This window comes from Hypomesus nipponensis, chromosome 13 (genome assembly GCF_054491055.1).
Source record: "Hypomesus nipponensis isolate SF chromosome 13, ASM5449105v1, whole genome shotgun sequence".
Classification (NCBI taxonomy): Eukaryota; Metazoa; Chordata; class Actinopteri; order Osmeriformes; family Osmeridae; genus Hypomesus; species Hypomesus nipponensis.
Genome location: NC_140373.1, coordinates 17,435,001 through 17,462,353, shown reverse-complemented (window position 1 = coordinate 17,462,353; position 27,353 = coordinate 17,435,001). Strand labels below are relative to the sequence as shown.

The 27,353-nt window shown below is 48.0% G+C and overlaps 2 protein-coding genes across 2 annotated transcripts; both read left to right on the top strand.

The window, feature by feature from the left end:
* Positions 1-236: 236 nt before the first annotated feature.
* LOC146260485 (synaptopodin 2-like protein) lies at positions 237-19,297 on the top strand. The gene is given in 7 exon segments (XM_084669297.1): positions 237-367; positions 2,142-2,293; positions 2,623-2,904; positions 2,993-3,390; positions 15,400-15,591; positions 15,594-17,339; positions 17,342-19,297. Coding segments are annotated over 7 exon segments (3,921 nt in total). The 5' UTR covers positions 237-265; the 3' UTR covers positions 18,391-19,297.
* Positions 19,298-20,713: 1,416 nt separating this feature from the next.
* Positions 20,714-26,882, top strand: myoz1b (myozenin 1b). Its single transcript, XM_084669306.1, has 6 exons — positions 20,714-20,849; positions 23,031-23,124; positions 25,110-25,276; positions 25,420-25,492; positions 25,596-25,776; positions 26,411-26,882. The coding sequence occupies exons 2-6, from the start codon at positions 23,040-23,042 to the stop codon at positions 26,643-26,645; spliced, it is 741 nt and encodes a 246-aa protein (XP_084525432.1). The 5' UTR covers positions 20,714-20,849; positions 23,031-23,039; the 3' UTR covers positions 26,646-26,882.
* Positions 26,883-27,353: the final 471 nt, after the last annotated feature.

Here is a 27,353-nt window from a genome sequence, read left to right as displayed (position 1 = left end):
CTCTCTCTCTCTCTCTCTCTCTCTCTCTCTCTTTCTCTCACACACACACACACACTCTTGTGCCCTCTCTCACCCTACTCAGCCCCCCCTGCCTTCTCGACACAGCATTCCACTTTGAGCAGAAGGGGATCAGCCCCCCCACCCCCCCTTTCCAGGTCCCGGGAGTCTGAGGACTCACATAAAGGGGAAGGCCAAACACACGCACACCCACACACTCTTTCTGTCCTTTGATGTGTCTTGTGCTCAGAGCAGTGAGTGTGTGGAGATGGTGGCTGAGGAGGTGCTAGTGTCCCTGTCTGGAGGGGCCCCCTGGGGATTCAGACTTCAGGGGGGAGCGGAGCACCACAGACCTCTACAGGTGGCAAAGGTACGTCTGTGCGTGCGTGGATGTGTTGGAGATGAAGGTAACATGAGGGCAAGAAAACGAAATGTTCATGGTTGAAAGAAAGGCAGGAAGAACAGTTGTTGGTTGTGGTGTTCTACTTCTTGGTGTGGTGGTCGCATAGTGTAATTCTGTCATTCATGATTTAACTCTAACTGAGGGATACTTTGTAAGTAATTCCACTGTATGTTTTTGTTTAAACTACAATAGTTCAAATTGAATGTTAAAAGTACTTAGTTGTCAGATTAAACATTATTAAACACCTTGAAATCAATGCTGTAGAATCAGTGTGTGTATGTACTGTTTGTGTGTGTGTGTGTGTGTATCTGTGTGTGTTTGTGTGTGGTAGGGAAATGTCTTTGTTTGCTCTCACAGTATGACTGTGTAACATGATAAGTCGACTCTAAGAGCACAAGGATTTGTAGCATTTGTAGTGGTCAGTGTTTGTGCGAACTGGAGTGTGAGTGTGTGTTCACATTCCATAACAGCAAAATGTAGTTGTCTAATGAGAAAAGCTGCTCTTGAAAACCAGGCTCTAACCTGACACTGTTTGATGAAGATGTTAAAGATGTAAATATGGCCTCAGTGTCTATTTCTAGACAAGGTCACCTTAGGGAAAGTTTGATCTATCTTTTCTAGAGTGCATGTGGGCATGTATGTGTGAGTGTGCGTGAGTGAGTGTGTGTGTGAGTGTGTGCGTGTGTGTGAGTGTGTGCGTGAGTGTGTGTGTGTGTGTGTATAGAGTTCATACATGCCTTAGATAAGCCCAGCAGGGCAGGATGATCAGAATAGCTCATTTAAGAGGAGCTGGATCTGGACATGGAAAAGACACTTCATGCAAACACACACACGTACGCACACACACGCACATACTCACACACACACACATACGCATGCACACATGCACACTGGTATTGAGCTTTCTCCTCCTTTTTTTATAACCTGTCTGCCATGAACTCCTAGGAATATTTATTTAGCCTTTTCTGGGGAGTTCCAACCTCTACACAGTCTCTCCAGTCCACACTGTCTAGGAATGTGGCTGATTTTCCTGTTTTATTTTGGGTGAGCAGGGAACACATGGTGAATGACAAGCATGTCCCCCGGCCCGGGGTGTGCGGGTGATGGGGGTGAAGGATGTGTGGCGTGTGGGGTGAGGGAATGAGAGACAGCTGTTCTGGAGGCTGTCTCTCATGATACTCCCACAGTTGGTTGCTGTGTGTGTGTGTCAACGTGTGTGAGTGTCAACGTGTGGGTGTCTATTTGTGTGTGTGTGTCAGTGAGTGTGTGTGTCTATGTAGGTGTGTTTTTGTCAGCGTCATAGGACTGTAGCCAAAATTTAACAAGACAGGTAAAGAACAGACATGAAGACTACGTTGGTTGTCTTCTCAGATTGTTCACATTCAGAAGTCTGTTCTGCTAGCAGAGGCTAACCTGCTAGCAGAGGCTAACCTGCTAGCTGGACAAAATAGATGGGATGCTACCGAAGCTAACCTGCTAGCAGAGGTTAACCTGCTAGCTGGACAGAATAGATGGGATACTACAGAAGCTAACCTGCTGCAGAGGCTAACCTGCTAGACAGACAGAAATGTGTCTCAGAGTTAGTGTAGCACATGAAATTGGCAGGGAGGGGTGTGTGTGTGTATGTTCATGGAGTGTGTGTGTTCATGTATGTGTGTGTGTGTTTCTGTGTGTTTGTGTGTGCGGGTGTGTGTGTACGTCTGTGTACACACACACCCACCATGTGGTCGGTTGTCTGCAGGTGCGCAGGCGCAGTAAGGCATGCAGAGCTGGTCTTAAGGAGGAGGATGAGCTGGTGGCCATAGATGAGTGTGTGTGTGCTGAGTTCAGCCACGCCCAGGCTATGAGCCTCATCGACTCCCACAGAACCACCCTTAACCTGCGGGTGAAGAGGTAAGCCTGTGGGTATGGTCACACACACACACACACACACACACACACAGAAAAGACAGATGTGCGCATTTTCCCAAAATACATATAACAGACACACTAAAATTGACACTCATACGGCTGTGAATGGATCCATGGATTTTTCAGTTGTAAATGTATATGACTATAATTTGTTGATCTCAGCCTCTGTCTCACCCACCTCTTTTTCTCCATCTTTCTTCTCCCATCCTCTCTGTCCATCTCTCTACTCCTTTCTCTCTCTATCTCTCTCCACCCTCTCCCCTCTCTCCATGTCTCTGCTCCCTCCTCCCGTCCTCCCCATCTCTCCGTAGAGCTGCATCTGGGTTTCCGTCTGTGCCTCAGTGTGGTCGCTCCCCTTCTCCCCGCTCCTCTAACAGGGTCCTGTCTCCCCCGCTGGCCCCCCTCCTCTCCCCCACTGGAGGCCCAGGGTGTCTCACGTCCCCCCCTGACAGCGAAGCCTACTACGGAGAGACCGACAGCGACGCGGACACACACACGCACACGCACCGCCGCCAGCGACGCACCCCCCCACACGCACGCTCACCTGGGCGCCATGACAACCAGCAGGAGGAGGAGACCTCGGAGATGAGCGGGTACAGGATGAGGATATGAACAGCTGTGTCATCTTCACTACTTCCTGGTTTTCTGACATCTCCCCCCTCCCCCCCTGGCCTCCCCCAGGTACGAGAGTGCCCCAGACGGAGGCCTGCAGGCCCAGTGGGACCCAGGCTCAGAGCCGGCCAGCCCCCACACAGGAGTGCCCCGGAGGGAGGTGGTCTACCAGCCCACCTTGACTGACTGGACACCCCCTTACCACCCCCCCACACACACCCTGTCACAACTCCAGGAGCCGGCAGAGATGGTGGGGGGAGTGGAGGGGGAGGGGGAGGGGGACAGCGGGTTCCAGGAGGTAGGGGGGTGTGTGGGGCTGTCATGTCCACCCCTGGTATCTCCCCAGCGCGCCAAAGAGGCTATGACAATGAGGTCCTGTGGACAGCTGGTTCCCATGGTGGGGCCCCAACAGAACCCCCTCAGTGATGAACTGTCAACCACGTACAAGGAAAAGGCACGGCAAGCCAGTAAGTAGATCCTGCTGAAATACTGTTACACTCTACACTATACCCTACCTACCACTGCATCCAACAGGTCAACCACAGCCTGTACTGTTGGTGTCCACAGCAAACCCAGAGTGATAAGCCCATCCAGTCTCCCATGTACAGGATTAACTAAAAATACAGATTAGTCATGAATCAGGAAATCCATCTCCCAGGCTGTGGAATGAGAGCAGAGAGACAGCTGGCGTGTCTGAATGACTGGACGTCTGTCAGGGATGTGGAACAGGGTACGTCTCCACCTAGTGGCGTTGTGCTGTACTTGCAGCCTCCCTCTGCCCTCGCTCCTTGTGGTTGGGTGACTGACTGGACCCAAGATGACCTTGGTAAACTGCAAGGGAAGCAGCTCTTCATCTCTCAAGCATCAGCTAGCTGCTAGGGATTCATAAGTGCTGCTTCTTGATCAGGACAAGATGTACAAGGTCCTGTTGTAGCTTCAGACAGGCATGGCAGGCATTGTTCATTTTTCTGGATAGAGGAACGACTACAGACTACAGGCTGCTAGCTGTTTGTTTTCCATGTGGTTCCAGTGCATTGCAGGCAAGAGGGATATATTGCCTTTCTGTTTTACATTTCAAAGTAAAAAAAACAAGGGATAAAAATATTGGTGTTTTATCGTCGTCATCATCATATGCGAGGAATCTGTGTGTGTGTGTGTGGCTAGATTATCTCTTAGACTGGGCACTGTGTGAAGTTGAAATGTGGCAGATGTATGTCTTGGGAACCAAGAATATGCAGTGAATATGGTTGAAGTTGTTTGGATGCAACAAATATATCCAAGTCATTTGATTGGATAAGAGGCATTCTACAAGTGCTGCTATATGGCGATAACAGCTCTGGGTCTTGTAATGTCAAGTGCCTCCAGGTGTGCTCAAAAGACATCAGCTGTCCTGGACAATTTTGCGAAGAGCAAAAATGAGCTAATGCTGTAACGCAAATAGTATGGTTCAACAGTCTTATTTCACTGGTGTACAACATGCAAATTAATGTTAATTACAGAAAGTAGTCGACCTCTATGGAGGTTTTAAGAGCCAAAACTAAATATATAAATGTTATAAATAAATTATATAATTTTTTTATTAATTAATAATTGTAATTTAATGCTTAATTTGTAATTTAATGCTTAGTTGACATAGTTTATTTCCATAAATACATACATGACAAATTAAATTAGAAATTAGATATTTAAATGTTAAATATATTTGTGTACTTATTTATGTGTGTATTGATATATTTACACATTAGTAATATGTAGTATTTATTAATTTGTATTATTTTTCATTTATTCACACATTTATTTTTTTATACTTTTATTTATCCATAGTGTAACTTGCTGTCACAAAATAAATCTGTCAAGTTCATCTATCAAGTCAGAGGGGGTTTACATTTATTCATTTTAGCAGACGCTCTTATCCAGAGCGAGGTTAAAGCTTTTGATTGGTGGTTGAACTTCAATCTGTTGCTTTTGCCTCTATGGCCCTGCTTCAAGATGGCAGTGCCTGGAGTATATCCAATGTAGGACGCTTTTCATGCTACAATGGTAGATGCAGCAAGTTAGTAACTTGCTGCAGCAAGTTACAGTATGGATAAATTAAAGTATAAATAAACATGTGTGAATAAATTAATTAGTAAATAAATGAAATTATAATGTAATTCGCAGACCATTTGATTAGGCATGTGTAATCTAGTTCTAGTCCTCTTTATGGAAATCCGTTTGATTCAAAATTAGTTAAATAAATAAGTAAAGATATAAATATGGCTATGAAATAAACTATGAAAAAAAGATGGAAATGAATATATAAGGCCAGCATGCTATCTTTGACACCACTAAAACCAACATATGCACTACTTGTTTTCAGTGCCGGTCCGACCTACACTGCCCCCCCCCGCCCAATTCTCAACCATAACACGGACATTTGACGTGAGGCGTATGGCGCCCTCTGCCGGTAGTGCGTTTGAAACTCAAGGACAGCGGGAGGGTTCATTTAAATGGATGCACTCGGGAAGTTGCCGCCCCCCTCTTCATGCCGCCCTAAGCGGCTGCCTATGTCGCCTATTGAAGGACCGGCTTTTCTCCAGGAACACCACAAGGTCTGCCTATGATCTAGTGCAGTTTCTTTGGTCTGTGGATAACCACGCCCCTCTCATTTGCATGTAGGATTGGAAATAAATACGGTACAGAAATAAATGTGGCATTAGGAAATAAAAGTCCCATGAAATAATTTAATATGGTATTAGGAAGTAAAGTCCCATGAAATGAATAAATGCTGTCTTTTGAAAAACGTCATTTTGAAATAAGTACATTTATTTAGGTAAATGGATTTAGCTATAAATGTAAATGGTGCTATATTTATATATTTATTGCCATCTTTTTTCAAGGTTTATTTCATAGCCATATTTATTTATTTACCTATTTATTTACCTATTAATTTATTTTATTTTAAATCAAACGGCGTCCCATACCTCTTTAGCTACGATGGCTTTGTAAAACGGCTTGTAAAACTAAGATCCATCGTACGATGGATTCTACAATCAATTTAGGCTTTTGATGCTTTTGGCAAACTAAAGAAAAATAACCTCTCTAATTAGACCATCTAGCAGCCAGTCAATCAAAGTGTAATGGCCAGTTGTGTTAATGATGTGGGATTATGAGACTATTTAGAGAATTAGGTCACACATTTGGCGTGTCTGAGCGACTGAGAAAATAAATGAACTGGCGATAAACTAAATAATGGGTGAAAGTGTGTTATATTTATACTTTATAGTCAAAATCAAGAAACCAAGGAGTGAAAGTGCTGGTGTGTGGGGAAGTGAACCAACTCCAAAAGGCCAAGGCTGTGTGGTATTTCCTCCTTCACATCCCCCCATGTCTTTACCCCAGACTGACTATTTATAATCATGGAAGCTGCATTCTCACACAGCTTACACAGACAGGCAAAGATAACTCTTCTCACAGATTGACACAGCTGTGTGTGTGTGTACGTGTGTGTGTGTTTTCCTGTGCTTAAGGCACTGTAAGGTTACCGTATACTGTGCAATGCCAGCAGTGCCTTCAGACAGACATGTCAGGCCCTAGGTCATATCTCTGGACAGAGGACAGAAGGACAGTGAAGATAGGTTCCAGGTCATATCTCTGCAGGGTTTGTTGAGGGGCTGGGTGAGGGGGGCTGGGTGAGGGGGGCTGGGTGAGGGGGACTGGGTGAGGGGGGCTGGGTGAGGGGTGCTGGGTGAGGGGGACTGGGTGAGGGGGGCTGGGTGAGGGGGGCTGGGTGAGGGGGACTGGGTGAGGGGGACTGGGTGAGGGGGGCTGGGTGAGGGGGGCTGGGTGAGGGGGACTGGGTGAGGGGAGGGGGACTGGGTGAGGGGAGGGGGGCTGGGTGAGGGGGGCTGGGTGAGGGGAGGGGGACTGGGTGAGGGGGGCTGGGTGAGGGGGGCTGGGTGAGGGGGACTGGGTGAGGGGGGCTGGGTGAGGGGGGCTGGGTGAGGGGGACTGGGTGAGGGGGGCTGGGTGAGGGGGACTGGGTGAGGGGGGCTGGGTGAGGGGGGCTGGGTGAGGGGGACTGGGTGAGGGGGACTGGGTGAGGGGGGCTGGGTGAGGGGGGCTGGGTGAGGGGGACTGGGTGAGGGGAGGGGGACTGGGTGAGGGGGGCTGGGTGAGGGGGGCTGGGTGAGGGGGACTGGGTGAGGGGGGCTGGGTGAGGGGGACTGGGTGAAGGGGGCTGGGTGAGGGGTTTATTGGGGGGACTGGGTGAGGGTTTGTTGGGGGGGCTGGGTGAGGGTTTATTGTGGGGGCTGGGAGAGGGTTTATTGTGGGGGCTGGGAGAGGGTTTATTGGGGGGGCTTGGAGAGGGGAGGGGGGCTGGGTAGTGTGAGGTGTCAACAGCGAAGAATGACGGATCAGCAAAGAGTAATGACCATGTCGTTCTCTATGACCCCCAAACATGTGTCACACACACACACTCACAACTGTACACTCACACACACATGTACACACACACACACACATATAACCACACATTCACAGACACACACCACCGCACACCAACATAACACATAACGCATTCAAACCCCCTCATTGCCGCACTGTCTATCCATTTGTGGGGTCTTCCTGTCCTCCACCCATGGATATGCACAAGGCCAGTGTGCGTAGCTCTGTGTGTGTGTGGTCACTGGTCAGCCTGGACAGGTGTGTGATGTTTGTCATTCAGACAGGAATAGTGTGGTGACATCATGAGTGGGTTTGGTCTCTGGTGAGAGACAAAGGTCCTTCCATGGGCGGAGCCTGGAGGCCAGTGCAGCCAGCCAGCCAGATCACTGTGCTCCAAGAGTCTCTCCACTCTCTCCACCTGTGTGTGTGTGTGTGTGTGTGTGTAGCACAGAAGGTCAGTGAACACACACACCCACATACGCAAAATGAGGAGCCTCACTTGTCCACCTGGGACGGAGCCTCATGGACACACCATCACATCCATCGTCTACGCTGGTAAGGCACACATACAGACACACACACAACGTCCAGGCGGTCAAGATAGGCTCCAGGGAGGTTTGGTCAAGTTGTAGCCTGGTGTGTTGTCATGATAAATTGCATAAGTTACTGTAGCTGTGCAACAGATAGGACCCTGACAGTCCATACTGACGCTAAAAAGTATGTAAACATTTGATTTAGCGTGGTTCTGTCTGTGTTACTGGTGTGTGTTGCTGGTTTGTGTTTCTGGTGTGTGTTACTGGTGTGTGTTGCTGGTGTGTATCGCTGGTGAGTGTTGCTGGTGTGTGCTGGCCACAGTGGAGCTGACCGTTGTGTGGCCCAGTGGAGGGACCAGTAGAGAAGCAGGAAACAGACCCTCTGGACCTGGTTCCTTCCTCTCCCACATGCGTTTACTCACTGGTGGGGCCTTCATCAGTGAATTGTTTTAATCAGTGGAACAGATACTGGACGTCTAAGGGAGAGAGAGCTGGATGGAGACGTGGTTTTGTTGTGTGTGTGTGGGTGTGTTTGTGTGTGGTGTCTTGTATTTAAGGCCTCAGTCATGCTGAAGGTATTTTAGCGAGGCTATTTATGAGGGCTGAGATGGATCTCTGCTGAAAGGTTTACCTCGATTAAGCCATGTACAGGACTAACTATGACCTCACTCTCTCTGTCGCTGTCACACACACACACACACACACATTCACACACCCTGTGGCAACCTTTTTGGGGTGTGTGACTCAACACTGAGGAGCTCTGCTATGGGCTCAAATGAGTCCAAAAGTAGGACGATCCACCAATGTAAAACGTGTTCCGCAAATGTAAATTGCTTTCCACAAATGTAAATCAAGAACAACAACGAACATTTTCAAGGGGATTCTGTAAAATTGGCGCCATAGAGCTTTGCAAGAGCCATAAAGAGCTGAACTTAGATCATGTGACTTTTGACACAGATTTAACGCTCAAAACGAGGCCAGAAGTAGCGATGTATAACGATCCGCAAATGTAAATCGCTTCCAAAAATGTGAAACACATTCCCCAAACCGTTTCCACACGTTCAAATCAGGTTCCACAAATATAAAAGCAAATCCACAAATGTAATAAATCGCAGTGTACATCCTTGTTGTAGCAATGTAGGCTCTATGTGTTGTCCCCGGACTGTTAAAGGGGTGACACCGGGAGTGGTAGGAGTGAAGCGCACCACTTAGTCGGAATCTTTAAAGGGGCGATTGATTGCAGAACTGCATTTACCTTGTCACAGTTGAAGAACGACAGTTCAGTGGGTAAAATGGACATACAGTGAACCTCAAAGTCCATTGACACCTGTTTCTTATCTAAATCTCACAACTTGAAACTGCAGCTGTAAAACGATCGGTTTCGAAAAAGTTGAATTTGTGACATCAAAAATGTAGCATCAACTTTGTCACACCCCACTTTTCAGAGTCTTCCTAAGGAACCAAACACTCAACGGACTGTGATGTTTGTCTATGAGAAGATCCCTGTGCAGTTAGACCCTCAATTACACATTTGCTCGAACCCTTTCACCGAGGACAGTTTTGAAAACCTGGGACAATGTAAAGCAGGATTTGCTATGAAGCTGTTGCTGAAAAGAGGTGCTGTTCCGACCTTATGTTCATCACCACCGCAAGCTGTAGTATGATGTTGTCGCTAACAGTTATTAGCAATGCTAACATATCCTGCCTGTATCTAGCATCGGTAGAATATATGATGATTTCTTTTATTGGCAATGGGGCATTATTTCATGTTCCTGACTGTGTTTCATTCAAATAAATAACCTGTGTTGTCATGTAAATCTACAATTCAAGATGGATGTTTGTCCAGATCTATTCTTCAGCAAGATAGCTAGGGCTAACTGAACTGAAGCTGAGTTGAATCACGATAGTTTGTTTGCTAAGCTGTAGTGCTAACATTACCCGCCTAAGTCGATCCTGTTTGCTTCGACAACAGAAGTGGGAAAAAAACTAACGTTATCATTTCAAATGATATCTAGTCAATCTGTTGAAAACAGTGTTGTGTCACCCCAAAAGATGTATTTGTACGTTTTTATTTTAAGTCTCCACCTTCGTTGTTTCAGTGAGTGCTGTTAGCCGTGTTGCGTCTTTGCTCTGCAGCTTCACTCATGGTAAACCAACCAATAAGCGAGCAACTCATCTATATATTAATGAACATTTCATAAAAGGAGAAAACCTAGCGTTTTATTCTGGGGCTATATCACAGGATACATCAGCCCAACCAATGTTACATACCCTATTCGGATAACTTAAGGAACAGTGTGAAATACCCCCAAAAACCTGCTTCACTAATGTGAAGCATATTTAACACAATATAAGACATGTAACGTGTAACTGGTCCAGATGAGTGATTTGTTGTCTAGTTTTTCGTAGTATAATTAGACCTACGCTGTTTCATTAGAGCTATTCCCAAAATGTCAAATGACAAAACCCAAGTGCATACAAGTGATTGTAATCCATGCGCTGCGATGTTACAGAGGCATTAAAGTCTTTCTGGGGTCTCTCTAGGTAGACGGGGAGGTGTGGGTTATGGAATCAGACCAACACAGCTACCAACACTCGTCTGTTTCAGCTCTGGTAATTCAAGGTAATTCACTAGGCAGACAGACACACATACCTGGTTTCCCTCTCTGCTGACTGCCATCCAGCAGGCCCCGCATTCAGTCTAACGAATATATAAATATTTGAGAAATAACTTGTTAAAGGCTATGATTCAATAGTATTTTCTTTAACTGCGAAGCATCAGTGTAGATCTTCCCACCCAGATCTTCATCAGTTGTCGGAGGACGGCAGGTGATGCTTTAAAACATAGTTGATTTGGGACACCTAGGCTCCAGTGGGTGTGGCTCTTCCCCAAACTAATGAATGTCAGGGAAAACTAGGGGTGGAACAGTACATTGAAGTCACGGTTCGGTTCGTACCGCGGTTCAGACATCACGGTTCGGTACGAGTTCGGTACAATGGAGGAAAAAGCAAAACAAACCAGGTTCCTCTACGAATGAATACGGGCGCATTGAAGATGTAAATTTCGATTGCGTCAGTGATTTTTGGGGCCCTATTTGTATCTAAAGGCTGGTTAAGCACTGTAGGGAGGAGAAGTTGGACGTTTTTTTGGTCTCGTTCCATTGATTGGCACACCTGGGTGATGGCGTCGGATATTTTTAGTTGCACATTTTTAGCACATTCTATAGACATATAGAATGTCTAATAATATGGGGAGAACTGCCACTCAGGAAACTTCTGGGTTCTGAACTGGTTGCAGTAACCACCCTAGTTCCATTTGAGGGCGCTAAGGCCCAGTGCAGAATGAATGGAGGTCTATGGAGCACTGACAATGACGTCATACACATCGTACGACCAGAGATACTGCTTTGTGGCAAGCTCTGGTCACTTCCTTTTTTTTCTCAAGGCATCGACAGCACAGGCGACAGGTTAGGCTCTCCCTATCAATACACATGTTAGAAAGAGTTTTGGCTTGCTGATGTTGTTGCTAATGTTGCTAATGCTCTGAGATTCTGGTTCTGCTTTGGATACCATCAAGCGGGATCTCTGGTCGTAGTCAGTCCTTCACTAACCAATCAGCATTCATTAGCAGAAGGGTAGCAGAGAATGTCTAATATAGAGAGAACTGCCACTCTCAGGAAACTTCCGGGGTTCTGAAATGGTTGAAGTTCCATGTGAGGGCGCTAACGAGCGAGTGCAGAATGAATGGAGGTCTATGGAGCGGTACCCCTCAAAATCCACTTTTCTCAGGATATAATTTTTTGTCTGGTAATCTGAATTCTGAATTCGAAAGGGGAGGCAAAAAAATACACACTGCTGGCTGTTAGATTGTTTTAAAGTCGCCTTTCAGTTCTAAAAAGCTTTTGAAAATGTCATTGACGTCATACACATCGTGCGACCAGAGCTACTGCTTTACGGCAAGATCTGGTCACTTACTTTTTTCTCTCAGGTCATCGACAACACAGCTGACAGGTTAGGCTCTCTCTGTCAATACACATGCTAGAATGAGTTGGCATGCTAATGTTGTTGCTAATGTTGCTAATTCTCTTGACATTCTGATTTCGCTTTGAATGCCATCAAGCGGGAGCTCTGGTCGTATCAGTCCTTCACTAACCAATCAGCATTCGTTAGCAGAATGCTAGCGTGTTATGGGCAACAACAACTCACCCTGTAAGAAATCAAAAGGACATAAGTACTCGTTCATTCAACTTTCGACCTATAATCCATGTTGAACATCCAAAAACTACTATCAAATCTGAGACTTCTCAACGACAATCAGGCGAGAGACAAATTTAGCCGTTTAGACTCCCATTCATTTTGCACTCGACCACGATCGCTCCCAGTGGAACTCTTGTGTAACTGCCACAAAATGTGGTAAAATGGGGCTTAATAGGGAGTGAACAGACCCAACCTGCAGAGACCCCCCCCCCGGGACGCAATCTGGACGCGCGATATGCACCTGTCTCTACCAGAAATGACCATTACAGTCTCTCGCTCGGTCTAAAAACAATATCCCCGATTTCCGGGAGATTGTATAGCGTTTGCGGATGTCAGGGAGATGCTATTGAAATGCGGGAGATTTCCGGGTCACTTGGGATGTCTGTAAGCATGTTAGATGTATTTCCACTCCTCTCTCGCCTGTACTACTGTAACTGAATGGGAAACCACATTTTTCCCAAACTTGCGATCTTAAAGAGGCCGGCGGGTCCTCTATCTGTTGTGGGTCGCCATCACTCGCCATACTCTTCCTTAGTGCTGCGAGCGATCTCTGACTCACGGCGGCACCAATCAGCAGTGGCCGTTCTATACAAATTTTACTGGGGAGGCCAAGGGGGGGCCAGTGTTTAATCAGAGGGGCACATTTAAAAAAACGGAAACAAATTATATTTAAACATTAAATACTTTAATTTTGCTTTACATTATAATCATACAAATGGCTCTGGCTCTCCCTCTTCCAGCTCCTCAGCTCTCTCAATACCTTGATATGTTTCTCTAACATTTTTATTTACTGGGGCAAAAAAGGTTGCAATGTCCCTTCCTTGTTTCATAATGACTACTAGAAGAAAATGTGTTTAAAAAAAAAGTTTCTTTTTATTCATTAAGCTCAGGGGGCCACAGGGGGAGCCAGGGACATTTTTACAGGGGCACTGGCCCCTGTGGGCCCCCGTGTAGAACCGCCCCTGCCAATCAGAGCTTCAGAGCTAAAGCGGGGCAACAGATTAGGTGTCCCTAAAGAACACGAGTATCTAGCAGTAGTTCCGCATTACATTAATTAATGCAATTAGTGCAGGCAGGTCATTGACAATGGTGGGGTCCCTAACATGAGACTTCTGGTGAGGGCATGGAACGTACCCAAGTCTACTCTCCAGCGCAGGGTAAAAGGTGATGGTCACTCTGAGCACACAATAGGAAGAAAGCCGATCATCAGCAGTGAGAATAAGGTAGAGCTTGGGGAGATGATAGTCACATTAGGAAAACAAGGATTTCCCCTGAGGATGAGTGATATTGAGCAACTGGCCTACCAGTTTGCCACCAAGAAAGGAATCAGGGGATTCAGTAAAGTAAAGGAAAAGGCTGGTTACATATGGTTTAGGGTTTTTTTGAGACACAACTGGAATCTCTGGATCATGAAACCCGAGGCTCTCTCAGCCAATAGAGCTGAGAGGAAGGAGACATGAAAACACCTGCTGTAAACCTGTTTGAGCAGGCGCTTTTCGTGTTTTTCACCTCTCCTTCCTGTTAAAAGACAGACAGCCTGTCTGTCCAATCAGGAGGGTCCGTCCTCTGCTAGATAGGCCCTACCTTTTCCGTCAGAAGTTAATGTTGTTGTGCTTTATGATTTGTTGTTGTGTTTTTCTATTTTGCTGTGGTGTTTTCCTATTTGGCGTTTTTTTTCCTATTTGTCGTTGTGCTTTTATCTGGACCAGTTACACGGACCCCTTATCTACGGTGGCCCACGGGTGCACACCACAGCAACATTAGCGAAGCAAACAAAAGTTGAAAACACAACAACATTAACACAGAACACAACGACCATAAAAAAAAAAACATTTATAAAAACGCTACATTTCAGAAACAATTTACTACTTACAACACAACAGCATTGGTTCACACCACCAACATCAGCCGAGAACACCGCAACATTAGCCGAAAACACCGCAGCATTAGCCGGGAACACCGCAGCATTAGCACAAAACACAACGACATTTGCAGAAACGCTGCATTTCAAGTTCACACCAAATCGTTCTCCAGACCACTGGTGTGCACCTGTGGGCCACCGTACTTATCCTTCACATTTGATGGTGCTACCACATCTTAAATGTGCTTAGCATTTATCTTAAATTGTATTAAATATGCTTTACATTTTTGAACCAAGTGAATCATTTAAAGACTCAGAGTCAGTCGTGCACTTCACCCTAAAGACGCTCCTACAACTCCCGGTGTCACCCCTTTAACAGTCTGGGTACAGCACATAACATTGCTACCACGGGTGTACACTGCGTTTTACTATATTTGTGGAATTGCTTTTACATTTGTGTAACATGATTTACGTGTGGACACGTGCGTCAAATCGGCGTCAAATCGGTGTCAAAAGTCACATGATCTAACTTCAGCTTTTTATGGCCCTATTTGCAAAGCTGTATGGTGCCAATTTTATGGAATCCCTTGAAAATGTCTTGCATAGATGGAGTTAGGAAAAAAAATTGATTGTTTGTGGACAATTAATCACATTTGTGGATCTTGATTTACATTTATGGACAGCAATTTACAATTACGAAACAAGTTTTACATTTACGGAATATGTTTTACATTTGTGGATCATCCTACACACATTTGCAATACTTTTGGCCTTGTTTTGAGCCCATAATCTGCTCTTAAAACACTCTGTTTGTCCCCCACCCCAGCCTCATGTCTCTTCTGTGTAGCGGGGTTTGCTCGTGTCAAGATAGAAATACTTTAAGACATTAAGGGATTCTATGTATAATATGTAGTCATCAGTCTTGTCTTTCGGAACAAATTTGTTTTAAGTGTAGAGCCAATCGTAACATTAGTGAACACGTACGTCAATATCTTGACAATGAATTTATTCAAGTAAGGTAAACAGATCATATGAACAAGTTAGATTATGGGTTTGATATGACATATTGGTTTCAATGAACAGAATTAAATGGTTTAACTTAACGAAAGACAGAAATTGTACAGTCAATGATTACATCCTCATAGAGCTCTAAACGGAGCTCACACCAATGCCATGTCGGGGATGAAAGAGCATTACCATAGTTACGTTTGATCAGGGGTGGATCAATGAGGTTGAGGCCGGTTCGCGCCAAAGGTCCATTTTAAGAATCTGAGGTCAAAGCGGGTCATGTGACTGAGTCTGCAGGATCTCAGTCAAATCATGTCAAATGAGCCCATGTTGTTGTTCAAGTTGGAGTCTAGTATTTCAGTTTGAGCGTTTCTTCTTCTTGTCCTCAGAGCTGCAGAGGGGGGACAGCGTGGTGGAGAAGCAGGTGAAGGAGGCCCGCTCCAAGTGTCGCTCCATCGCCTCCCTACTCACCCACGCCCCAGACCCCCACTCCAAAGGAGTGCTCATGTTCAAGAAAAGACGCCAGAGGGCCAAGAAATACACGCTCACCTGCTTTGGCCGTGCGGAGGGGGAGACAGGGGGGAGACGGAGGGGGACACGGGGGGAGAGGAGGAGGAGGAGGGCAGCTCGTTCCCTAGCGGCTCAGAGGTGGATGAAGAGGGCTTTTCTGGGGCCTACGACCCCACGTGGGACAGCGGCTATCTGGACCTGCTGGATAGGAGGAGCTCTGCATGCCCTTCCACCACACCCACCAATCACAGCCCAGGACAAGAGAATTCAGCCTATCACAACCCAGGACTGGAGAACTCAACCTATCAAAGTCCAGGACTAAATAACTCAACGTATCAAAGCCCAGGACAGAATAACTCAACCTATCACAGCCCAGGACAGAATAACTCAACCTATCACAGCCAAGGATTGGAGAACTCAACCTATCAAAGCCCAGGACTGAATAACTCAGCCTATCAAAGTCCAGGGCTGGATGATGGAAGCAAGAAGCAGCCTGTCAGGCCTAGCCTTGCCTCTAACCCCTCCCCTCTGTCCCCACCAGCTGTTAGTCTGACCAATGGGGTTCCTTTAGGCGTGAGCAGAGCCAGCATGGTCCTGATTCCACAACAGTCTGACCCTAACCCCAATCCTAACATGAACTTTAACTCCAACCCTGGGGGCGTCCTAAACCGGACTGCCCGACCTTTCACCCCCGGTCTCCCCCCTCCTCGCACCCCTGCCACCCCTGTCTGTTTCCGTCCTCCCCAGCCTGCGCCCCTCACCAAACCCAAACCCGTGTCCATGGTGACCAAGCCCACCTCTGCCGTATCAATGGTGACCATCCCAGCTCCCCGCTCTGCCTCAGGGCCAGAGGTGAGGAGAGCAGTGTCCAGCACTTCTCTGTATATCCCCCCTAGACCCAACACCTCAGTCCTCTCCCCTCCTCCCCTCCTCTCCCCTCCTCCCCTCCTCTCCCCTCCCTCTCTGGCTCCTGCTTCTCTCCCTCCTGGAAGCCCCGCCCCATTCTCTCCTCCCTCTTCTGTGCTGTCTCCTTCTGTCTGTCCTCCCCCTGTCTGTCTCTCTTCCACTGTCGTCTGTCACCCCTCCTCTCCTCCTTCAGCTCCTTCCGTCCCTATGTCCTCCTCTTCTCCTCCTCTCTCCCCCCAATATCCCCCTGCCCCAGTCCAGTACCCCCAACATCCCCCTGCTCCAGTCCAGTACCTCCAACATCCCCCTGCTTCAGTCCAGTACCCCCAACATCCCCCTGCCCCAATCCAGTACCCCCAACATCCCCCTGCCCCAGTCCAGTACCCCCAACATCCCCCTGCTCCAGTCCAGTACCCCCAGCCCCCTCCCCCAGGCCCGGCCCAGCTCCCTCCGCCCCCCATTTTCAATCCCTACATGTCAGCCCCCGGAGGCCCAGCCCCACCAGTTCACGTGACTAGCCCCACCCTGCCGCCCAGCTCTGATTCGCTGGCGTCTCGCGAGCAGCGCATCTCCGTTCCCGCCTCTCGCACCGGGATCCTGCAGGATGCGCGTCGCCGCAGCAACAAGAAGCCCATGTTCAGCACGGTGGAGGAGAAGAAGGCGGTGTCCCCCAACCCCGCCCTGCTGTCGCTGCTGCAGAACCTGTCCCTGCAGCCAGAGACCAGCCCAGGGGCCAACCCGGGGGCCGGGGGGCCGGGAGGGACGGCTCTGGAGGCTGGGACGGAGTCTGGCCCCGAGGACGACTGGCTGAGGCTAGGGGCCGAGGCCTGCAACTTCCTGCAGGCTCAGAGGGGCGACAAGCCCCCCCCTGTGGCCCCCAAACCCCACGTCCAGCAGCAGCAGGTTCCCCAGCTGGGGGGGAAGGGGGGCAGATGTTTGCTCGCAGGCAGAGCAGGATGGATCGCTTCATGGTGGAGCGCCCTCCCGGCACTCACCACTCCCCTGCCAGCCCCCGAGAGTCCTCCCCCACACCCTCCCTGCCAGCCACCTGGAAATACTCCTCCAGCATCCGCGCCCCCCCACCCATCAACTACAACCCCCTCCTGTCGCCCTCCTGCCCCACTCAGGCCCAGAAGCCCAAAGGGGGAGAGAAGAGGCCAGGGCCAGGGCCGAAGAAAGGAGGCATCAAGGCTGTGGACATCATGAGCCACCAACCGTACCAGCTCAACTCCTCCCTGTTCAGCTATGGGGGCCCCCAGAAGCAGTCGGGGCCAGGGAGCGATCCCCGGGGGCCGATGAAGACGGCCCGCGTTCAGGAGGTCAGGCGCTTCTCCACGCCCCCTCCCTCCGGGCCTGTCCTCAAAATCATCGCGCCACGCTCTGCAACAACACTGGGAGAGCCGTTTTGGCGTTCTGATGTAATTTCCCCTCCACTGACACCTGCTCCTGTCCCCTACCAACCTTACCAGGCCCAGCCTGCTAGCACCCCCTACCAGCCCCAGCCCCAGCCTGCTAGCACCCCCTACCAGCCCCAGCCTGCTAGCACCCCCTACCAGCCCCAGCCCCAGCCTGCTAGCACCCCCTACCAGCCCCAGCCTGCTAGCACCCCCTACCAGCCCCAGCCCCAGCCTGCTAGCACCCCCTACCAGCCCCAGGTCCACAGAGCCTCCTTGCATCTGTCTCCCCCTCCTGCCCCCACTGCCCCTCTTCCCCCTCTCCCCATCCTCTCCCCTGGCCGTGCTCCTAACCCCCTGCCCCCCCAAGCCCCCTACAACTCCCCCTCATTCCCATCCCAGGCTACCAGGCAGAGTAAGAGTGCCCCAGACCTCAGCCCCCTGTCCCTGGCCTGTGCTCGCCCCCCCTCCAGCACCGCCCAGCCAGCGTCTGTGCCTCGGCCCAGGTTCAGCACCTCCACCCTGGGTCTGCAGCCACACGTCTGGCGCCCTGGCTCCACCCTGTACTGAACAGATGCCGTGTAGAGGTGCCAGCTCTGCAGAGACAGGAGACCGAAGATACTGTACAGGGATAAGTATCTTTCTTAAAGGGAGAATTAGAGAGATGGCGAGCTAAGGCACCCGAGCACTCAAATATACAGAATATATTTGGGGAATTTGGATTTCAAAGCCAGAAAAATTAATCACGTTTGTTGTCATAAGAAATAGTTTTGAGTCTAACACAATTTGTAACTTTATCGACCACTCTCACTTTGTAGTTTTGATCTTTTAAGCACATGACGGCCCTGCTTTGCATCTTAATCTGTTGAATCGTGTGAGCGTCAGTGAAGGGTGAAACACAGGAAGGGAAAAAATATACAAAATGGTTGAAAGAGACTTAGAACTGCACACTAAGATTTGATGATGATAATACTACGAAAGATTTGACATTTTGAAGTGGATGACGAGAGGAAGTGTAAAAGACAAGCCAGAGAAAGAAAAGCGAAGAGAGGAAGGAGGAGAGACAGATGTGGGAGAGCAATCACCTGGGATCAAGGTGGACACTGTTGGAATCAGCTGATGTGAATGAGTTCAAGATGGACTCAGTTTAAAATATAAAATGCTGCCCTGTTGTTTTATCTAGGTTCTGCCTTCTAGCATCTCCTTTCCTGTGATAATGCTTTTAAAATACGACATTTTATGCTTGAACTTGTACCCGTATTGTAAGCTTCTGTGTCTTGTCAGTGGTGGAAAGCCACACTGTGTTAGCTTTTGAGTTGAATTTTCTTTTGTAGAATTTGTTACAGGACACACTGATGGGGTGGGGAGGGCTGTAGTTGGGGGGTGGGGGGGAGTTTAGAAGTCTGGTTGTTGATGTAAAAAATATATTTGTAATGTCTGTTTTTCTGTACCTGAACAGCACAACTAAATAAAAACAGACATGACTCAACTCTTGTCTATATCTGTCTTTATCTTAACATGATGTCTCTCTTTCTTTCTTTCTCTTTAGTTTTTCTCTCCCTCTCTCACTTTCTCTCTGTCTTTTTAACCTTGATTCAACCTTCTTATCTTTATATCCAGACTTTCTTATTTTGAATGGGACATTTTTTCCACTGCATGGTGTTGTTCCATCATTTCACCACAGTGTGGCGTCGTTGCAACGTTTCTTTTTTGGGGGATAAAGGAAACTTCTTGTAAAACTTGCTCATCATATTTTATATGTGTAAATAGACATCTCCGAAACCTCCACAATCCCTACACAGATACCTCGTTGCTTTTCGGACGATTCATTATTGAACAGCAGTGAGGTATTGCTGTTCCTCCCACTACATTCCACTACTGCCCTGTCATGTTCCCCTGCAGTGTCACCTGAGCAGTCCTGGTCTGTGAAACCCAACCTGCCCTCAGAACAGGCTGACCTCCGACCCCTACTGAGTCAGGTGACACAGGGCTAACTATAGCAACTCAAGTTTTGGCTGCGTTGGAGTCCTCCGAGTGGACTTCAGGTGATGTGAGCACTAGGCCAGGAGATTCTGTGCTTCACCTCCCAGGAACAGAGAAGTTCTGATCCAACTGGAACATAACACTACTCACCTTGAGACCACAGACTGGAGTCACGTTAGGAGATGTGACCGTGCTCGCACACACACACGCACACACACACTGTACACACTTAAACAAGATACCACACACATCCCTTCTATTAATAGACGTGTTCATCCTCAGGTATTAAGTATTTAGTGTTAAACTTTAAACGGTGGAGGTTTTTTACAATGTGATTGAGAGTGGCTATCCATCATGTCCTTCTGTCCAGGCTGGTTGTGAAACACACTGTCTCATGGGAGTGAATGTTGGGTTGGGTCAGACAGTGGTCCAATAAGGACGATATTACTATACATGTTTTACTGTCCCTGTACATTTTGTTAGACAAAATGTCAAAGATCTGCCTTCCTGTCACTCAACTTAGTTCACACTAGTCTCACTACAATTATTCACCAAATCAGACCCATCCATTCTAAAGATTGATCGGATAGAACAAAATGGAAGAGGAGACACGCACACACACACACACACACACTGCACATGCACATGCACAGACATACAAAGGAACAGGAAGGCAAACAAGGAGAGAAGAGAGAGAGATAAGGACAAAGGTGGAACACCAACGATCTGCCATCTTTCTTCCGTCTCCCCCCCCCCCCCCTCGGTGGTCTATAGATAGGACACAGGGAGCATCTGCAGTATAAGTCTCCAAATCTACCTCTGAACCCTCAAGACCCCCTCCCCCCTTCCTCCCCCCGCTTCCTTGTAACCCCCCCGCCCCCCCCCCCCCCCGCCTGGTCCACTGCTGATAGGGTTTCTCTCTCTCTGGGGGTGTAGAGGAGGGAAGCCGCCCACACGCGCCCTGCGCTGCCTGGACTCACACACACACACCACTCTGCCCCAGCCAACCAGGACCTGTCTATTCTGCTGCTGACCATCCCAGACAGGTAAGGCAGGCCCTGACATTACTGCTCACACACACACACACACACACACACACACACACGCTCGGACATTCACCGTTACACACGTGATACACACACACGCTCGGACTTTCACTGATACACACGTGATAAAACCCCACGCTCGGACATTCACCGTTACACACACACTCCCATGCCATGCATGTTTGGGGTTTATTGGCCAGTAACAAGAAAAGTCACTGCAAGGTCCTGGCTAGGAGGAAGCGGCAGGCAGGCTTTCTCAGAAAGGTTAAGTCTGAGTTTAGACCGGGTTTGGTCGGAGTTTAGACCGCGTTTAGTCAGAGTTTAGACCATGTTTAGTCAGAGTTTAGACCATGTTTAGTCGGAGTTTAGACCGTGTTTAGTCTGAGTTTAGACCGTGTTTAGTCTAAGTTAGGAACAGATTTCGTGTGAGTATACATCATGTTTAAACAGCATTTAGACCAGGCTTAGACTGCATTTAGAGTGGGTTTGGACTGGGTTTAGACCAGGCTTAGACTGGATTAGACTAGATACTATCCACATGAAAATGTCTGAGTAAGTTATCCTGGAATTCTACATGATGAGAAGTTCTCTCTCCTTGAGACGCTGTACATTTAAAAACATTTGTTAATACATCAAAGCTCATTTTGAATTCTTCCTGATGCTCTTCCATTATTATTCCCAAAAGGGCTTGGGGTAGTTGGGCTGGTTTCAGAATGTGATGAGACAGGGCAGGAGAGATCTGGGATCTGAGTGCTGGAGCTGAGGAGCTGAATGCATCGGTATGTGTGTGTTTGGGAATGTGCTGACTGATGGCGTTCCCTCTCAGCTGTCCCTGGAGATTGATCTGGATCTAAAACTGGCACAGGGAGGCAGGCAGGAGCGTCCCTGAGCCTGGGAGAGTAACAGGAGCCAGCTCCTGGAAGCCCCCTGGCCGGGGAGGACTGTAGATCACTGTAGCTTCCTCCATGGATGCACCCTACAACTAACCACACAGCGCCAACCGCTCTGTCTCCCATTGAATCCTTTAACACCCTGGGATCTGTTGAACACTTCCATAACGTGTTTGTGCATTTGTCTGAGTGTGTGTGTGCTTGTAGGTGTGTGCGTCTGTGTGTATGCGTGTGGGTGTGTGTTTGTGGGTGTGTGTGTGTGTGCGTGTGGGCAGAGCGTGCTATAATGGTGACAGATCCACCAGAGTTGCACTGTAGAACATGCAAGTATTAATAGCTGCAGAGGGTTGGATTCTTCAGTGGTAAATGAGCTTCAATTACCACCCCTGAAGATCAATTACAGGAACCGTCTCAGCGGAGGAGTCCCACAGCACTTTCTCCCAGCTCACCTAAAGCCTCACATAATTGCTTCTGACTTCAACAAAAGAGAGAACCAGACGTCTAACAGCAACAGTGTTTAGGCTGGTCTCAGCAGCGCAGAACGTTGACACTTCTTCATGGCCAACAGTGTCCCCCAGGTTCTGCAGATGCCCTAGGCTTTGGGTCATGCCATGTCCATCATATGTACAGCAGAATCCCCAAGCTTTCCTCACAATAGCACATTTCACCAAGCCTTTCCTTTTTGAGATATGATCTGTTTTGCTGAGAACAGGGAAGCTGTGTGTGGTGTTTTGGAGTGACCATGTCTGTTACTGTGTGTGGTGTTTTGGAGTGACCATGTCTGTTTCTGTGTGTGGTGTTTTGGAGTGACCATGTCTGTTACTGTGTGTGGTGTTTTGAAGTGACCATCTCTGTTTCTGTGTGTGGTGTTTTGGAGTGACCATGTCTGTTACTGTGTGTGGTGTTTTGGAGTGAACATCTCTGTTTCTGTGTGTGGTGTTTTGGAGTGAACATCTCTGTTTCTGTGTGTGGTGTTTTGGAGTGAACATCTCTGTTTCTGTGTGTGGTGTTTTGGAGTGACCATGTCTGTTTCTGTGTGTGGTGTTTTGGAGTGACCATGTCTGTTTCTGTGTGTGGTGTTTTGGAGTGACCATGTCTGTTTCTGTGTGTGGTGTTTTGGAGTGACCATGTCTGTTTCTGTGTGTGGTGTTTTGGAGTGACCATGTCTGTTTCTGTGTGTGGTGTTTTGGAGTGACCATGTCTGTTTCTGTGTGTGGTGTTTTGGAGTGACCATGTCTGTTTCTGTGTGTGGTGTTTTGGAGTGACCATGTCTGTTTCTGTGTCTCTCCAGGCTGCAGTCATGCCTCTCTCAGCCCCCGCTCCTCCAAACAAGAGAAAGAAGGTCAACAAAATTATCACCGACCTGTCCCACATCACCCAAGACGGTAAGGTTTAGGGATGCACCCAAGATGAATATATTATTTGGATTAGAATGTAGTTTTCTTTACCAACAGTTAATAATAATGTCCAAAGTTTATCTGTAATATTTGGTTTCAGATAATTCAATCACTTCCATGTCAGATTTTTATCAAAAAAATACAGCTTGTGGTGTTTGTGTAATAGCACATGGACCAACACACCGAGAATGCTCACTAGCTTCACCAAGATCTTGCTTTGCTGGTTAGCCCTTGCTATTTTAATTGACAGTAAGAAAAGTTATAAAAAGTAATACTGAATATATATTATAATTACTAGTGCACAGTGGCGGTGATGCAGTCGGTGATTAAGATGCCAGAGACAGATTACTTGAACTATAAATACACACAGAGCACAGAGCACAGAGCACAGGGCACAGAGCACAGAGCACAGAGCACAGAGCACAGGGCACAGAGCACAGAGCACAGGGCACAGTGCAGAGAGCACAGAGAACAGAGCACAGAGCACAGAGCACAGAGCACAGGGCACAGGGCACAGAGCACAGAGCACAGAGCACAGAGCACAGAGCACAGAGCAGAGAGCACAGAGCACAGAGCACAGAGCACAGGGCACAGAGCCCATGATCAAACTGGTGGCACACACACACAGATTCCTGGAATTATAGATAGCTAGTGCACAGTGCCTGTGATGTAGCTGGTGATAACAGTTCTTCTCAGTGGTTTTGGTATCTACATTTCTCAGATCACAATTGAAATTCTCTGTCATCTCTGAAGTACTTTTTCAACATCCACAATCTATTCCAGTCACTTAAGCACGTCTTGAAAGCAATTCCTCATTATTTTAAACTTGACAATGCTTCGGTTCATTCATGCAAATGATTATGTAACCTAAATGGTGTTTGCTATTTTTACATTAATGTTTGTATTTTTGGGTTTGTGCTATGCGATGCTGTAAAATAGTCTTGCATTTTCTCCATCACATTCTCATAAATTAGACATGACAATTGACCAAGGAGACTAATTTTGTATGAACATTGTTGCTGTCGCTATATCCATGCCTTAAGAAACAGAGGCTAAAGTGGTAGGAATAGTGCCCATGTCCATGATGCAGCTGGTGATTATAATGTCGTAGTTGATTTGGTGTTGAGAGTTTTGTGCACATTTGAAATGTGCAGGTAGTCAGTCAGTAAACACATAGATTTCTGTAACAAAATTCACTGATCTATACTGAAAGTATCCACTTTATATTGTTGTTAGCTAGCCAGCGTTTCATCCATAAAGGAAACCCCTTGAAAGCAACTGATTCAATGTTATGCTGGCAGTCAGCACTGCAAACTAATTGTAGCTAATAGCCTTCCAACTATACCTACTGAAATAAACCATCCACTTTAAATATGGTATTTTTCTTAGTTAGATAGCCAGTATTTCATCAGTAAAATAGTATTGGATTTTCTAACATAAATGATATTGTTCCTGTATTGCCAAAGCAACAGTGGTATAATATAAATGTTTCTTATCCATAGCCAACGTCTCTCTCCGTGTCTCTGTGTCTCTGTGTCTCTCTCTGTCTCTCTGTGTCTCTCTGTGTCTCTCTGTGTCTCTCTCTGTCTCTCTGTGTCTCTCTGTGTCTCTCTCTGTCTCTCTGTCTCTCTGTGTCTCTCCGTCTCTCTCTTGCTGCACCCAGGTCTGATTTATGAGGTAGTGCTATCATCTCTCAGCACACTGCTGCGCTGCCAGCCGCAGCTTCAGGACGTGTGTGTGTGTGCTGGCTAAGCTCCAGGTGTTATGAATGATATCAGAGTGTGTGTGGTGGAGGAGGGAAACGTTTTATGGGCAGGACTGTCATGCAGTAAAAACCATCAGATCTCTCCATCTCAGTGTGTGTGTGTGTGTGTGTGTGTGTGTGTATGCCCAGCGTGCTCTTGCACTGAGGCAGGAGTCAGAGCAGCTCACTGTTACACATCCAGGGGTCTTCATTTCCTCCTCTGCCCCAGATAATGAGTCGGACCCTGAGGCCTCAGAGTTTGACCTGGGCACCAAGATCAAGACCCCCAAGGATGTCATGCTGGAAGAGCTGTCTCTGCTCAACAACAAGGGCTCCAAGATGTTCAGGATGAGGCAGCAGAGGGTGGAGAGGTTCATCATCAGCGACGAGTCTCTGGTCAGTAAGAGCTGCATGTTCACCACTTTATTTAGGTGTATGTACTGTGTGTGAGGGTGTGTGTGTGAGTGTGTGTGAGTGTGTGTGTGTGAGTGTGTGTGTGTGTGCTGATCAGCCACTGTCTCTCTTTCTGCCCACTGCAGCAAAATTTGGAGAACCTGGTTCCATCCCTGGGGTGTGAAGTGATGTCCCCTCCTACTCCTCCCCCAAAGCCCGGTAAGACCACACACACACACACACACACAGACACACACACACAGGCACACACACAGACACAGAGACACATGTGTGTCTTGAGCCCTGCCTCTGCCTCCATCAGTGGTGGATGAGGAGGCAATGAAGGCAGAGCTGGAGAGGAAGAGGCAGGAGTACATCCAAACCTACGTATCACCATGGGAACGCGCCATGAAGGGAGACCAGACCCTTACAGCCACCATGAGGGCCTGCATGCCAGGACCCCACATCCACAAAGACCTGCCCCTCTTCAAGAGCTTCAACAGGTACAGTACACACACACACACACACACACACACACACACACACACACACACACCCTTCCCTCACACACACACACACACACACACACACACACACACACACAGACTCAGCCCCACATATAGACTCACACACACACTTACACACACACACACACACACACCCACACACACACACACACACACACACACACACACACACACACCCCCACACACACACACACACACACACAGCAGTGTGTTGGCTAGTCTCAGTAGTATGGTGTCATCAGTTGTGGTGTCCTCAGTGGGACAGTGTGACAGTGTGACAGGGGCGTGGCTAGACATCTCTGACAGCACCATGGAACACTGGCTATTACCACCAACAGAGGAGTTAATTACATCGTTCAGCACCTAGCCAAGGGGCTAACAAGAAAAGTCTGCACACATACACACACACACACACACACACACAAGAACAGACACACATCAACACATACGCACACATGTTCACACACAGGGTTGAAATGTTTCCGGCAGAATGTTCAGATAAAGATAGTTAATGAGTTGTGATGGTGTGAAAATGCCCTTAATGTTCACAAAGTGGTTTTAGCCTGAGCAAGTCTGATTGGCCCCTCCTCCCCTGTCTCCTCCCACCCAGGACGGCATTGCCCTATGGGGGCTTTGAAAAGGGCAACAGGCTGCTGACCTTCGAGGCTCCTGAGATCCGATTGGCCCCCGAGGAGCCGGAGCCCCTCCCCTCCCTGCAGGCAGACATCCGGTCCCGCCCCTCCTTTAACCGCACCCCCATAGGCTGGGTCTGCAGCGAGGACTGCACCCACCCCCCCCTGGAGCTTGACACCATCCCCTTCGACGGAGAGACGGATGACCTGTGAACGCGCGCGCAGAGATGAGGATCACACACATGTTGATATGTATCTATTTGCATGGAACACAGTGGCTGGTGTAGAAGGGAGTGTAACATAGATATGCATCCATAGTGCTTTGTCCTGTCTCTCTCTCTCCCTCTCCTCCCTCCCTCTCGTCCTCTCTCGCGACGTTTTACTCTACGATGATGACCGTGATGGCTGAACACGCACTAGAGTTATCTAATAAACTTCCACTGTACAGAATGTGTGGTCTCTGTTGGTCAAGCTAAACTGCAGTAATGTATATTATCGTCAAAACAGTCCAAAAAAAACCCCAGCAATGGCAGCATTGACACACACACACACACACACACACAAACACACACACACACACACACACACACAGACACACACACACTTCCTCCGCGGTTCCCTGGAACAGTATGGGGTATCATGGAGCGCTTGCAGGGCCGAAATTACGTCATGTTTATTGCCGAACCACTTCAGTTCAAAAGGGGGCAGCATTTAGCTAAACATAATTATTTACTACGTCACATACTCAAACCATAGCTGAAATACGGCCTATTATCGCGAGACCGGTGTGCAGCGACCGCAGCGCTGGATGGCGCTTGTGGAGGTTGGATGTCCCTGCGGCTCGCCCTCTCTCTCTTCATCACACAGGAGGACACGGGACCGGGACCGGCAGGCAGAAACCCCAGGGTAAGTGGAAACATA